This window comes from Poromitra crassiceps (assembly GCF_964638095.1).
Source record: "Poromitra crassiceps genome assembly, chromosome: 3".
Lineage (NCBI taxonomy): Eukaryota > Metazoa > Chordata > Actinopteri > Beryciformes > Melamphaidae > Poromitra > Poromitra crassiceps.
In genome coordinates, this window is record NC_139625.1 from 88,523,351 (window position 1) to 88,538,878 (window position 15,528).

Genomic DNA, 15,528 nt, shown 5'->3' on the forward strand with positions numbered 1-15,528 from the left:
CAAGTCAAACGAGTGTTATTTCTAGACTTTACAAAATGTTTGGACATGGACATTTGTTTTGAAGTAATGGAAATCCATTGGGGAAAATGTGTATGAACCCTGTGAGAAATACTTAAAGTCCCTGGAGACCAAAATCCACAAAAACCTTCTAACTATTAAATTTAGGGTCTTATGTGAGTAATTGTGTGCCTCAGAAAGCAGGAGACATTAGTTTCAACCCAAACCCCCCAAATCGGCACTTTTCTACAAGGTCTGGATTTCCACTTCCTCATTGAAGAGAGCGGTGCACGCGGTGCTAAAATGCATGATCTTATCACGTCATAAGATTTAATCGAATCACACACACACACACACACACACACACACACACACACACACTCCATCTCTTTCCTTCTCTCTCTCTCTCTCTCTCTCTCTCTCGCTCTCTCTCTGAGGAGGAGACCTGCAGTGCAGTCCTGCACGCACACACACGGGATACGTCCACACAGCCCGCGGGAGAAAAGACCATCTAAAATCTAATTGATTCTCATGACTTTTGTCATGACTGTCAAACCTAAATTTATATACTTTGCGACGTTCAGCATCGTTCAAATTTGGCTGGTGGCTTATTAACATAGGTTCCTGTGATGTGATGAACTCAAAATGCTAAATAATAATAAAAATATTTCTGGTTTCCAGGGACTTTAAAGTCGAGCTGAACCCAAAAATGACTTTTCTTTTCTTTTAGTTCAAATACCTGGGTATGCACCTATTTAATAATGTATGCAAAATAAATCACAAAAATCTAATTTATTTCGTTTTTCACACTTTTTCACATCAAAAGATCATTTTTCAAGGTTTCATTGATAACAGTAATCTACAGTTTGCTGACGTCCATTACAACCAATCATATCATGACATGCAGCTGTCAATCAAATCTTCATTTCAGGTTAATTTTCTCTTCCAAAAGAAAGAGAAAATGGCGCCTAGTGCCTGTCATCTGGCAGAATTCCTATCCCATAAACTACTAACTTGGCCAATTGTATGGAACATGAACACAAAACAAAAACGGTAATGTCTAAGAATGCAAAGAAATGTAACTGGCTCGTTAAAACGCGCATTCCAGGAATATCGTATTTACGGCGCACTTGAGAGCCTGCTGGTTGTCAGGGGTCGCCCCTCGGAGATTTCAGGCCGACGGGCTGCACTCTCCGCTCGGGAACACGAAGGCAGCTGGCTGCCTGCGGCTCGCTGAGCTCCACTCAGCCACTAACCTCGCGTCACCAGGCTCTTCCCGAGGAGAGCGCCACAACACGCTGAATCCCACTCGATTTGGAGGCGGAACACGCCAGGATTGGCCAAACCCCAATCCAGTCCCCAGAATTGTCAAATAAAATCATCGACATATTACTATGACCCGCCTCTCAACCTGTGATCTCAGACAAGTTATGTGTTCAGTCTGAAACGAACTGCGACGCACGTGACCAACGGGTTCAGTTCGACTTTAAGAGAAATACTTTACTTGTTTTATTAAAGTTCAGCATGGTCACTGACTGACTGTAAATTGAGAAATACTGTAAGTTGAAAGTTCACTATGACTGTAATACATGGGAAGTTGAATTTCAAGTTCAGCATTAATAAATGTCACCTTTTTTGTCTTAGATTTGCCTTTGTGTGTTATTGCAATATAAAACTACATCATGTTATACACTTTATTCTGCTATATTTGGCTTGGCACACAGTGGACTGGAGTAGAGATCTTAAATCTCTTTGTAGAGAATCCATCCTAGATTCTTGAATCGAGAATCTTTGGAATCGAGAATCGATTCTGGAATCGGATCGTGACCCCAGGAATCGGAATCGGATCGTGGCTTAGCCGGATCGGAGCACCCCTACTGTTTGATGATTTTATGACATGTATGGTCTCGGGGGAAAACAGACTCAATGCGGAAGTCTCTGAGCGAGCGGAGGAAGTCTCTGAGCGAGAGGAGGAAGTCTCTGAGCGAGAGGAGGAAGTCTCTGAGCGAGCGGAGGGGAGCTGCTCACACAACCTCACACAGAGAGAACAGAAGTCTCTGAGCGAGCGGAGGGGAGCTGCTCACACAACCTCACACAGAGAGAACAGAAGTCTCTGAGCGAGCGCAGGGGAGCTGCTCACACAATCTCACACAGAGAGAACAGAAGTCTCTGAGCGAGCGCAGGGGAGCTGCTCACACAACCTCACACAGAGAGAACAGAAGTCTCTGAGCGAGCGCAGGGGAGCTGCTCACACAACCTCACACAGAGAGAACAGAAGTCTCTGAGCGAGCGCAGGGGAGCTGCTCACACAACCTCACACAGAGAGAACAGAAGTCTCTGAGCGAGCGCAGGGGAGCTGCTCACACAACCTCACACAGAGAGAACAGAAGTCTCTGAGCGAGCGGAGGGGAGCTGCTCACACAATCTCACACAGAGAGAACAGAAGTCTCTGAGCGAGCGCAGGGGAGCTGCTCACACAACCTCACACAGAGAGAACAGAAGTCTCTGAGCGAGCGCAGGGGAGCTGCTCACACAATCTCACACAGAGAGAACAGCCTTGAATCGCATTGACAACATACAAATTGCAGCTCCTAATTTTATATACTTGGTGACATTCAATTTAGTTCAAATTTGACTGGGTGGTTAATAACTCATTTTCCTGGGGTGACAACCTCAAAACACAACAATGTGGTGGCCCAATGGTTAGAGAAGCGAGCTTGTGACCGGAAGGTCGTCGGTTCAATCCCCGGGACCGGCAGGATCAATCTGGGTGGGGAAAGTGAAAAGGCAGCGCTTGCCCCTCCCTCATTACCACCACTGAGGTGCCCTTGAGCAAGGCCCTTAACCCCAACTGCTCCAGTGGAGCTGATCAGTGGCCAGCAGATCAGACTGTGGTTGTACTGGTCAGCTTCCAGGTATGAATGTGTGTGTGAATGTGAACAGGGCGCTCCTGAAAAAGAGAGCATTGCTCTCAGTGAGACTCTCCCCCTGTATAAATAAAGATAAAAAAACACATTTATGTTTGGTTTCCAGGGACTTTAAGGTTTCACTGTTACCTCTGCTGCAACACTTACATCATTCTGCATGAGGTCATATCTCACCAACATGCTTCTGCAGTGGGCTCCAGGCTCATTAACCAACATGCTTCTGCAGTGGGCTCCAGGCTCCAGGCTCATTTTGGACTATGGTGTAATGGTCTTTGGTGTGGAAAGATTTGGGAACTGCTGGGCTACTATTGGCCCACAGTATATGTCTGAGAAAGACCTTTGTTGGATACCAAAGGCAATATGCGCTAAACGTGCACTTGATGCTCGGGCCATAATTCAATATCGTCTTTCAGTGGAATCAAAGGGTGATGATATGATGATTTTGTGATATTGTGACAATTTATTCATTTATTCATTTAACAGAGAAAATGAGGGTGGAATATTATTTGACATCACACCATAACATTACCATTCGGTTCAATGGATGAACATAACTATGATAATTGAGATGAATCGATATCAGGTGGAAAATGCTTATGATTAGATAGTGATTTCAGTTGATATGAAAAGGTTGGGAACCTCTTGGCAGTGGTGTACGCTACTGTACTATTACTGTAGTATTTAGCCTATATCTGACTGTCAACTTTCACTTTGACTCCACTACATTTCCTAAATAAAATGTATACTTTTACTCATCATCATCATCATCATCATCATCAGTCAGTATATAAATGGGAGCTGGGGCTCTGTCTGTCTGTCTGTCTGTCTGTTTGTTTGTTTCTCTGTTTCTCTGTCCCACCGATGTCATAAATCCCAGTGATGTCATAAATCCCACTGTGACATCATCAGTGATGGCAGGCGAGCCTAGGAATCGAGCGTGCGTATTGCGCGAGATCCCTAGTTATATTACATTACATTATGTCACTTAGCAGACACTTTTATCCAAAGCGACTTACAATCTCACTTTTGTCAACAGTAGAGAAATCTATGCAACACAGTCTTTGACAGCCAAGACTTTTTGGAGGAACAGAGTAGCAGTTGTAGAAAGTAGTTTGAGAAGGAATAAGTAACAATACTCCATTACATTTCCCCTGAGCACCTTAGTTACTTTGTTAGGTGACTTAAACTTCTACCAAAGTCATTTTCTGCTAAGATATCAGCTTTACTTGAGTGTGGCTTTCAGGTAGCTGACTTCACCACTGATCCTGGCTACTGTCTGCTGGAAAACGACCAACCACAACAATCCCAGATTCCCACACAAATTATCTCCAAATTGCTTATAGTCGCTTTATCAACCGAAAAGCACACACGCACGCACGCACGCACACACACACACACACACACACACACACACACACACACACACACACACACACACACACACACGCACACACGCACGCACGCACGCACGCACGCACACACACACACACACACAGGTTCTCAAACTTTTTCACGTCAAGGACCCCTCAACTGACAAGAAATTAGACCACAGACCCCCAACTGATAATAAGCTGTTTGCTTTGAGATGTTTTAGCCTACAGAAAGTGGATGAAAACAATCAATCACCTACATTCTGTCATTGTCCTTCTGTTACTTCTGGAAACAAGTGTTACAATTATAAAACATTATGAGCCTTTTTTCTGGGGACCCCCGTAACCCGCTCGGGGACTGGGGGTCCCCGGGCCGCACCTTGAGAAGTGAACCACTGCATTAGGCTAATAATATAACGCATTAACACCAGTATGAGGTCGGGGATGCTCCTCTCCTACCTTGCAGATTCTGCACTCGGATGTCGCTGATCTGTCCGATGAATTCCTCCCGTTCGAACCAGTCCTCCCACTCGTGTCCAGCCATCTGGCCGAGTTAGGAGAGCCGAGGTCCCGAACACAGTGAGAAAACCTCCCGAAGCTGCAGCGGGGTGCCTATTGTCCGGCCAGCCGACCGAGAGCCATGCGAGCCGGGCACTATGAAACAGTTGGAGTGTGTGAGGTGGCTGCTGGCTGTGGAGGTGGCGGTTTCACAGCCCGGGCATCATGGACGCGTCCCTCCTTCTTTCTCCCGCACAGCCTGCAGAGCAGAGCGGACTCCCGGCTGCAGAAAGCCCGGCGCGGCGCAGAGCGGAGCAGAGGAGCTGGGCTGGTGCTGCTGTGCTGTGCTGCTGGGCTGCTGGGGGAGGAAGGAGCCGCAGGCGGGCAGCAAGCACCTGGTTGGTATTTCCGAGGTGGGATGGAGCTGCTCCAGTCAGTGCCCGCCCACTGCACGCACGCGCATACGTAGTGCGCACACACACACACACACACACACACACACACACACACACACACACACGCACACGCACACGCGCACGCACGCACGCACGCGCGCACGCACACACACACACACACACACACACACACACACACACACACACACACACACACACACACACACTATTAGTGAGTAAGTAACCATAGTGGCATCATAGATACATTTTAATCATCAATAAATATATATATATATATATATATATATATATATATATATATATATATATATATATATATATATTTTTTTTTTTTTTTTTTTTTTTTTTTTATTGATGATTAAAATGATTATGAAAAAATGATTATGATTATATATAGTTCAATGTATATACCGGTATATATACTCATATGAGTATATAGTACTGCCAATACTGCTAATGCAATAGACCTATGCCCTTTATGTGATTCCATAATTTATAGTGGTTCATAATTTGACATCTCCTCATAATTATCACATTTACTCGAGTGAAGTCATTTCGATTATTCAGAGAGAATATAGGAGTCTGATGTTGTGTCATTTCTTGAGATCTCCTTTAGTTTGAGGTAAACATCAGCTGAGAAAGAGTAATTGGGACATGCTTCTTCCTGCTGCTGCGGTCAGGAGTGTGGCTCGTCTGGTTCCTGTCACCACACAGGAAATGGGATTCAATTATTAGCAAAGCATGTTTATACACTTTACAGACAGGGACAGTGGTGGAGCCAGAACTTATGATGGCTGTGGAAAGGTGCAGATTGAGACTGTGATCAACTCTTTTCCTGCCAATCACGTGACTCCATGGCACTCACATGGCACTCTGTGTTTTCACTGTCACATGATAGATGGCTCTCTCTTACGCACCTTGTGAAATAGTACAGCACTTCCAGAGTTACACACAGAAGCGACGGTGATGGTCCACCAAAACCAGGAACCAGAGGGAAAACAACAATCTCCCATCAGAAAAAGCTCCAGGTTTGCTGCTCAAAGCGCTGGTACCGATGCTGGTACCGATGCTGGTAGGGCCGGCCCGCCCTATATGCGAACTAAGCGGCTGCCTAGAGCCCCGGGAGTTGCCAGGGGCCCCCTCAATTTTATTTTTTATTTTTTTTTAAATAAACATAGGCTATAATATTATAGGCTGTGTGTGGTAGTTAAAACATAGGTTGATGTTTATTTATGTTTGTAGTTTAAACAAAAACATAAATACTGTAGGCTACATACAGTACAACACAAAAGGCTGTTATTTACCTTTTGTCGCCACCTGGTGAAGTAAATATATATGTAACTAAAACCATTAAAATTGACAACCGGTCCTGCATGTATCTACCGGCCCTTGGCACAAAAAAGGTTGGGAACCCCTGGTTTAACTGACCTGGCAACCTGCTGGGTTCTACACGCTTGCTTGACACTGATAGGGCTACAAACGAGGTCATCATCGTCACGTTTGTTTGTTTTAAATATTCCTCTAAATATGGCTAAAAGTCCAAAAAACGTCAAATGTTCTTCGAGAGTCCCCTCCTTACAGCACCCCCTACTTAAAAGTACTTCCAGCGCGGATGCCCCCAAACCCCCGCCCCTGGGAGGAGGCCCCTAATCTATATCCTGCTTAGGGCCCCCAGATGAATAGGGCCGGCCTGTACCGATGCTGGTACCGATGCTGGTACCGTTACTGTAGCTTTAGCTGACGCGCTGAGAACACGGACTCCATGACAGCAGGGCAGCCTGTCACTCAAACCTGAAGGATTTTTTTCACCAGGCGCTGGCAAACTATAGTCAAGTCAGTTCTCCTCTCTGGTAGCTTAGTAATCCAGTTTGTGAGCTCTCACACTGTGTACATTTCAGCCAGTAGATGATCTCAAGACCTCCAGACATGGAGAACCTGGCCCGGCTAGAGCGCGACCCCTGCCTCCCCTCTCCCGCAGTGGGGTGAATCTCCCTGCTCACTGGTGTTACAGTCAAAGCAGTGACCAGAGACATGTTTGGCCGAAAAGGGAAACCAATCAAATGGGCTGCATAGTTGGGTGTAACACCAGTAACTATCCGCCCTCAGATCAATTTGCATACTTTGATCTTCTGAAGAGGAAATTTGAGTTGTCCCAAACCCACTTTTACAGATAGCTGCAAATTAGAGATGATCCATCCAAGATTAATGACTTTAAAGTTCTCCCAAATGAACATGCTTTTTTGATGTTTTGTTAAGCCCCCCTCACTCTAGGCATCTTATTTCTATATTTGTGTGTCTGTTTGACGGCTGCATCAGGGCCCCCACTGAGAGGATTAGACAGGTGTGGCAGGAGGATCTTGGTGTTTATTGATCTGAAATTATATGGGACAGGAGTCCAAATCTGCTCAATTAACAGCAGACACCAGCTCATCCAATTTAAAGTCACTCACTGTCTTCATTATTCTAAGCATAGGTTTCACTGGATTTCCCCCTCTGTCTCACCACTATGTGACAGGTGTCAGGTGTCAGAGGGCACAGTGGCACACTGTCCCATGCTTTTTGGTTTTGCCCTTCACTATCTGGATTCTGGGCCAAAATATTTGATTTGTACTCTAAGGCCTTACAAAATAACCTTTCAGCTGGAGGCGGAACTCGCCATCTTCGGGTGCTCGAAATCCTCTCTGCTCCTCCCTACGACTGTGCAACAGTCTCTGAGACAGGGGAGACTCATTCTGAAGGAATGGAAGTCCCCCTCTCCACCTTCTTTTCAGCTGTGGCTGACTGACATGGTCTCAGTTATACAGATGGAGAGACTCAGGTTCCTGAGGACCAACTCACTTAAGAGATTTTCAATTATCTGGGAGCCGTTTCTGGCCTCCCTTGATGAGGTTAGGAGCGACGGGTGATTCACCCAGCTGGTTTCTCATGGACCCCTTGCATGGGATCCCATGCACAACATCTCTTACAAACACATAAGCACCTTATGCGGCTGGTAGCACCACGTTGTAATATTGGAATGTCGATGATATATATATTCTTTTTCTTTCTTTTCTTTTCCTGTGTCTGGGTTTGTTTGTTTTTGTTTGTATTTTGAAAATCTGAAAAAAAATATATAAAAAAAACTATCTGCCCTCAGAGACATTTGATTCGGTCGTGAATATGACTATCATTTACAAAAGTGCATTTGTCTCATTCAAGTGTTGATAACTAAACATGAAACTAGAATAAAAATAAAAAAAAATTATGAAAAATTACTAATGAGACTAATGAGCGGATGTCACATCCACTCAGTCCAATCAGAGTCCATTATTTTCAGTTTCCCTTTCCATTTTGACCAAGTTTCTCCTGCAGGAAGTGTTTTAAGAGACTAGCTTCACTGTGCAGAGTTTGCCACTAGAAGGCTAGAAGGTTTTCACATTCTCATTTCTCATTCTCTGTTTTCACGTGCGCATTGAAAACCCAATTTTTTTAGTCCATGGGCCAGAAAAAAAAGAAGTGTCAGTGGTTCTGAGAATACGGTCCAAATATATCCCTTGATATATCTGCCAAGGTTTGTGATCATTGGACAAACAAGGTGTGGAGTTATGACCATTATTTTTTGGCCCTTGTGGCACCGGCTTTTGGTCGATTTCCACATAATTCAGTACACATGGTCATTGACATGTTCACAAAGTTTTGTGATGATTGGAGAATAGGTCATGAAGGTATGGCCAGCCCCGCCCTTTGCGAAGATATTTTAGCTGATGGCGGCCATGTTTTTCGACCAATCTTGCTTATTTATAATAGAAACGTGTATTGTCCCCCAAGGCTGTATGCCAAATTTGGTGTTGTTTGTGTCCAATTATTGTTTTTCAAAACTTTCAAAATATCTCAAAAACTTTCCAGGCGGACCCCCACCTATATGGTCACCTGTAGAATGTGGACCAATTTTGGGGGAAATCAAGGGCTGGTTGCACAAAACCCCATAAGTTAAGATTTTCCTTAAAGTTAAAGTTAAAGTTTCCATAAAATAAAATTGGTTGCACAAAACACCCTTAAGTCTTCTCCTTAAGGTTAAATATGTTGAGGAAACAGGAAAAGGCTTAAGGGTGTTTTGTGCAACCGATTTTATTTTATGGAAACCTTAACTTGGACTTTAAGGAAAATCTTAACTCAAGGTGTTCTGTGCAACCGGCCCCTTATGGCCTTTAACGTAAAACCTTTAATTATAGTGCCACTTTCAGGTCGATGGGAAAATATATCTGGAGTCAGTAATGGTCACCAATATCTGTCATTGGGCCAAATTTGATGCGTCTGTGATGGACCAACTCACGGGAATCTGCGCCAACATAGCAGAACAAACCAGGGCTTGAACCACTAAAATGAGGATCACAAATATCCCCACTTTAACTATTAATACATAAATGTCTCTTATGGCTGAAGTGAGTTTTTGCTCCTCACTACCAGAATATCATAACATCTCCATGCAGCACCTCCCCCGGCTTTTTCTGAGAAACAGGAAACAGAGATGTCAACTCCTCCAGAAATATGCACGCCTGGGCTCAGACCCAGATCTGCTTAAATATAGACAGCCCTGAGCCCTGCCATGTGTCGTCTGGCTCCTGAGAGGCCCATCATCCCGGAGGTGACAGCTTTGAGCTTGTTTCTAGCTCCTCTTGTCCTGCTAGCCTATTTCTGAGAGGGCAAAACCAAGCTAACCGTCTCCCATGGAAACACTCCCATGCAATTTGACACCTACACACTGCTGCATGAGTCACAGACAGTTGAGATACAGTTTGCACCTAAACACACACACACACACACACACACACACCTACCTCTACCTTTGCTGTTTCATAAGTACTGTGATGATTCAATCTGGACTAGAGCGGCAAGTCCCGCTGTGTTTCACTCCAGCTCTCTTCATCTTTTCCCTATTTTATGCTCATTGTCGAAGTGTACATAAAATCACAAGTCCGGTAAGCATCTACATCCCCGTCATACCTGGTAGGTTCTGGCTCTCTGAATTCTGTCCACATCATGGTTAAATCATCTCTCTCATATTCACCCAGTGTTTCATCCCACATTGCTATCAAACATCGGGTTTCTTGTAGGCCTCAGGCAAGACATTGTCCATCTTTGGGCTGGTAGAGAGCAGAGGCCGCATGGTGATGATGTTTCAACTCACAGATAAGACATTTCTACCTGGGACAATCATGTCATCGTGATGACGTTTCTGCTCATGGTGAAGACGTTTTTACCTGTAGCAACAATGGGTCTAGTCATGCGGTGATGGTGTTCCTAATCTTGGACATGACTTTTCATATCGATGATGTTTCTGCTTTGATGACATTTTGTGACTATGGAATTATAAGGTTCTAACTGATTTTTCTTTTAAATTGTCAAAACTGAGTTACCGTAGTTACATGAACCTATTCTATGGGTGTCTGTTGACATACAGTAGCCTATTTGTTATTATTGTTATATTGTTATTTTGTGAAAATAAAGATTTTTTGAGTCTGTAATTTCCAAAACATTTATATTTATATTTAATTCAACTAGAAATATTGTGCACTTCACCCGCCTTATTATAGTAATGAGATGGATGCTGAAGAACTTTGAAGGGTTCAAAATTAAGATCTTCAGACCATCAGTCTCTCTCCCTCGTCCCCGATGCACCTTTTATTCTGTTCATTTGTTTAATGTAGTTTGTCTAGTTATTATTCCCTTAGTTTTACTTAATACATTATTGTTTTAACTTGTACTTTGCTGTATGACCCCCCCTCATATGTTAAGGAATTAGCCTAACAAAATGAGGGGAGTCATAAACCAAAGTAAACATTACTTTGCTACCGCATTTTAAACCCAACACATGTACCATTATTACAATAATAATTGATTAACTAAAACTAATGGAAAATAACTAGACAACAACACAAAGTTATTCTTAACCACCCCAACACCAGGCTCCTGCTAGTCTCAACACCAGGCTCCTGCTAGTCTCAACACCAGAGGCATGAGAGTTCTTACATGATACACTACATGGCTGCATGCTGCAGATCTCTCTCACAAAATCGTTTATGTAGTATGCAGAGCGCAGTGATTCAATGCAATATTTGCATCTGGGGAGAGACTAGGCTCCTGCAAGGCAGGGCCAGGAGAATGGGAGGGTCATCACAAAAGTTAAAATCTTATCAGATGGGGCCCCTGGAACAAAATCCTATCAGATGGGGCTCCATGGTCTAATTTGTGTCAGTTTAGGGGTCCTTGATGTGAAAAAGTTTGAGAACCACTGCTTTATAGACCAGCTGATGGACCTTAAGCCTACTGCTCTGATGCTACTAGTTTTCACTGTAGTTGAATAAGACATTTAATTCAACTCGCATGTGCAAATGTTTGGCTAGCTAGTAGAAGATTGATTTCAAGTTCCCAGTATTAGTTACCTAATAAGGTGAATCGTGTCATTTTAAAACATTAGATCGTTTGATTTAGGGTTTATTGGACTTGTTTGTTGTCAGTAATCCTTTGCTGAGGATGTACCATTAGCATAGCAAAATGCATGTTAGCAGTAAGAGTTGCTAGGATGTAGTAGTAGTGAGCTATTATTGGTGATTTGATTTGTGCCAATACTCTTAGAGCTGGCAACATGTAACATGTTCACAGCATGTGATCATCCCTTCAGCTTCTGACACACCTAATGAGATTGCGATGCTTCCCTTCATCTGCGACATTCTCCACATTCCCTGCAGGCAATTACAAGGCCTGCCTGTGTAGATACAGTTTAAGGCCTGCCTGTGTAGATACAGTTTAAAGCCTGTGTAGATACAGTTTAAAGCCTGCCTGTGTAGATACAGTTTAAGGCCTGTGTAGATACAGTTTAAGGCCTGCCTGTGTAGATACAGTTTAAAGCCTGCCTGTGTAGATACAGTTTAAAGCCTGCCTGTGTAGATACAGTTTAAAGCCTGCCTGTGTAGATACAGTTTAAGGCCTGCCTGTGTAGATACAGTTTAAGGCCTGCCTGTGTAGATACAGTTTAAGGCCTGCCTGTGTAGATACAGTTTAAGGCCTGTGTAGATACAGTTTAAAGCCTGCCTGTGTAGATAAAGTTTAAAGCCTGTGTAGATACAGTTTAAGGCCTGCCTGTGTAGATACAGTTTAAAGCCTGCCTGTGTAGATACAGTTTAAAGCCTGCCTGTGTAGATACAGTTTAAGACCTGCCTGTGTAGATACAGTTTAAGGCCTGCCTGTGTAGATACAGTTTAAGGCCTGCCTGTGTAGATACAGTTTAAAGCCTGCCTGTGTAGATACAGTTTAAAGCCTGCCTGTGTAGATACAGTTTAAGGCCTGCCTGTGTAGATACAGTTTAAAGCCTGCCTGTGTAGATACAGTTTAAAGCCTGTGTAGATACAGTTTAAGGCCTGCCTGTGTAGATACAGTTTAAAGCCTGCCTGTGTAGATACAGTTTAAGGCCTGCCTGTGTAGATACAGTTTAAAGCCTGCCTGTGTAGATACAGTTTAAGGCCTGCCTGTGTAGATACAGTTTAAAGCCTGCCTGTGTAGATAAAGTTTAAAGCCTGTGTAGATACAGTTTAAGGCCTGCCTGTGTAGATACAGTTTAAAGCATGCCTGTGTAGATACAGTTTAAAGCCTGTGTAGATACAGTTTAAAGCCTGTGTAGATACAGTTTAAGACCTGTGTAGATACAGTTTAAGACCTGTGTAGATACAGTTTAAGGCCTGCCTGTGTAGATACAGTTTAAAGCCTGCCTGTGTAGATACAGTTTAAGACCTGTGTAGATACAGTTTAAGGCCTGCCTGTGTAGATACAGTTTAAAGCCTGTGTAGATACAGTTTAAAGCCTGTGTAGATACAGTTTAAGACCTGTGTATATACAGTTTAAGACCTGTGTAGATACAGTTTAAAGCCTGCCTGTGTAGATACAGTTTAAGGCCTGCCTGTGTAGATACAGTTTAAAGCCTGCCTGTGTAGATACAGTTTAAAGCCTGCCTGTGTAGATACAGTTTAAAGCCTGCCTGTGTAGATACAGTTTAAAGCCTGCCTGTGTAGATACAGTTTAAAGCCTGCCTGTGTAGATACAGTTTAAAGCCTGCCTGTGTAGATACAGTTTAAGGCCTGCCTGTGTAGATACAGTTTAAAGCCTGCCTGTGTAGATACAGTTTAAGGCCTGCCTGTGTAGATAAAGTTTAAAGCCTGTGTAGATACAGTTTAAAGCCTGCCTGTGTAGATACAGTTTAAAGCCTGTGTAGATACAGTTTAAAGCCTGCCTGTGTAGATACAGTTTAAGGCCTGCCTGTGTAGATACAGTTTAAAGCCTGTGTAGATACAGTTTAAAGCCTGCCTGTGTAGATACAGTTTAAGGCCTGCCTGTGTAGATACAGTTTAAAGCCTGTGTAGATACAGTTTAAGGCCTGCCTGTGTAGATACAGTTTAAAGCCTGTGTAGATACAGTTTAAAGCCTGCCTGTGTAGATACAGTTTAAGGCCTGCCTGTGTAGATACAGTTTAAAGCCTGTGTAGATACAGTTTAAGGCCTGCCTGTGTAGATACAGTTTAAAGCCTGCCTGTGTAGATACAGTTTAAAGCCTGTGTAGATACAGTTTAAGGCCTGCCTGTGTAGATACAGTTTAAAGCCTGTGTAGATACAGTTTAAGGCCTGCCTGTGTAGATACAGTAGGACCCGGGCACAGCAAGAGGCTCAACTAGCAGTGTGTGATATAGCATTTGAGGCTGCATGACAGATATGCTAGCAAGATCATGCTAGAGCATTTTCAACAGTGCAAACTGCAGTGTGCAGTGTGATGTGTGGGTGCAGTCAAATATGCCAGGCTTTTAAACAGATTACTCCAGATGACATCGGCCGGAAATGTGCTTGTTTTTAGCTGGCTGAAGATTAAGATGGCCATTAAGAGCGATACCTTCACTCCGGTAACCACCCCCCCAACCCTAACCCTACCCCCCCCCCCCTCAATAAAGCCTGTTCCTGTCCCCCCCCCCTTAATAAAGCCTGCCCCCCCCTCAATAAAGCCTGTTCCTGTCCCCCCCCCCTTAATAAAGCCTGCCCCCCCCTTAATAAAGCCTGTTCCTGTCCCCCCCCCTTAATAAAGCCTGTTCCTGTCCCCCCCTTAATAAAGCCTGTTCCTGTCCCCCCCCTTAATAAAGCCTGTTCCTGTCCCCCCCCCTTAATAAAGCCTGTTCCTGTCCCCCCCTTAATAAAGCCTGTTCCTGTCCCCCCCCTTAATAAAGCCTGTTCCTGTCCCCCCCCTTAATAAAGCCTGTTCCTGTCCCCCCCCTTAATAAAGCCTGTTCCTGTCCCCCCCCTTAATAAAGCCTGTTCCTGTCCCCCCCCTTAATAAAGCCTGTTCCTGTCCCCCCCCTTAATAAAGCCTGTTCCTGTCCCCCCCCTTAATAAAGCCTGTTCCTGTCCCCCCCTTAATAAAGCCTGTTCCTGTCCCCCCCCCTTAATAAAGTCTGTTCCTGTCCCCCCCCTTAATAAAGCCTGTTCCTGTCCCCCCCCTTAATAAAGCCTGTTCCTGCCCCCCCTTAATAAAGCCTGTTCCTGTCCCCCCCCCTTAATAAAGCCTGTTCCTGTCCCCCCCCTTAATAAAGCCTGTTCCTGTCCCCCCCTTAATAAAGCCTGTTCCTGTCCCCCTGTTGCACTGGTCATCTCTTAGCGTAATGTCTACATACGTGTTAAGTATGTTTGGTAACAGACTCCAAAGTAGCTAGCTCGCAGAGCACAATAATACACGTCCACACACTGTGTTTGGCGGGGCAGGAAGAGAAAGTTTATTTCGCACATGCGCAGTAGTAACTTGAGCAGTAACGTCACATACATACGGGATCCACGCAGGGACCAAATAGCTTCGTATAGCGCAGTGATAAACAGTGGCTGTATAAGTGAGACTGTACATTAGCACATACACTTCTGTGTATTATGTTCAACACCCCCACTCAGGCTCATCTTTAGTACATTAGAAAAATACAAGAAAAATAAATCTCCCTTATAGTTTAGTTTAATTATGCCTGTCTGGCACATAACTACCTGAACAATAATTCAGGAAAACCCCTAAAATGAATTGGTGTTCTGAGAGTACCTGTGGCTGTAACACCTTTTGGTTACCTAAGTCTCTCCGAATAAGAAACACCTGAATCCTTCAAATTTGGCCTTTGTCAGTGGCTTAGTCAGGACATCGGCCACCATATTTTCTGTAGGACAGTATTCAATAGAAATTTTACCTTCAATATGTGCAGCCCTTACAAAATGATATTTAATATCAATATGCTTACTGCGCTGTCTACATACTGGGTTCTTTGATAGGGCA

At 44.0% G+C, this 15,528-nt stretch overlaps 1 protein-coding gene across 1 annotated transcript in view; it reads right to left on the reverse strand.

The window, feature by feature from the left end:
- clmna (calmin a) overlaps positions 1–4,999 on the reverse strand; it is a 59,447-nt gene extending 54,448 nt beyond the window's left edge. Inside the window, exon 1 of the mRNA XM_083633213.1 lies at positions 4,754–4,999. Coding sequence (XP_083489339.1) covers positions 4,754–4,838 — 85 coding nt within the window. The 5' untranslated portion in view covers positions 4,839–4,999. The remainder of the gene's footprint in view (positions 1–4,753) is intronic.
- Between the last annotated feature and the right edge of the window lie 10,529 nt (positions 5,000–15,528).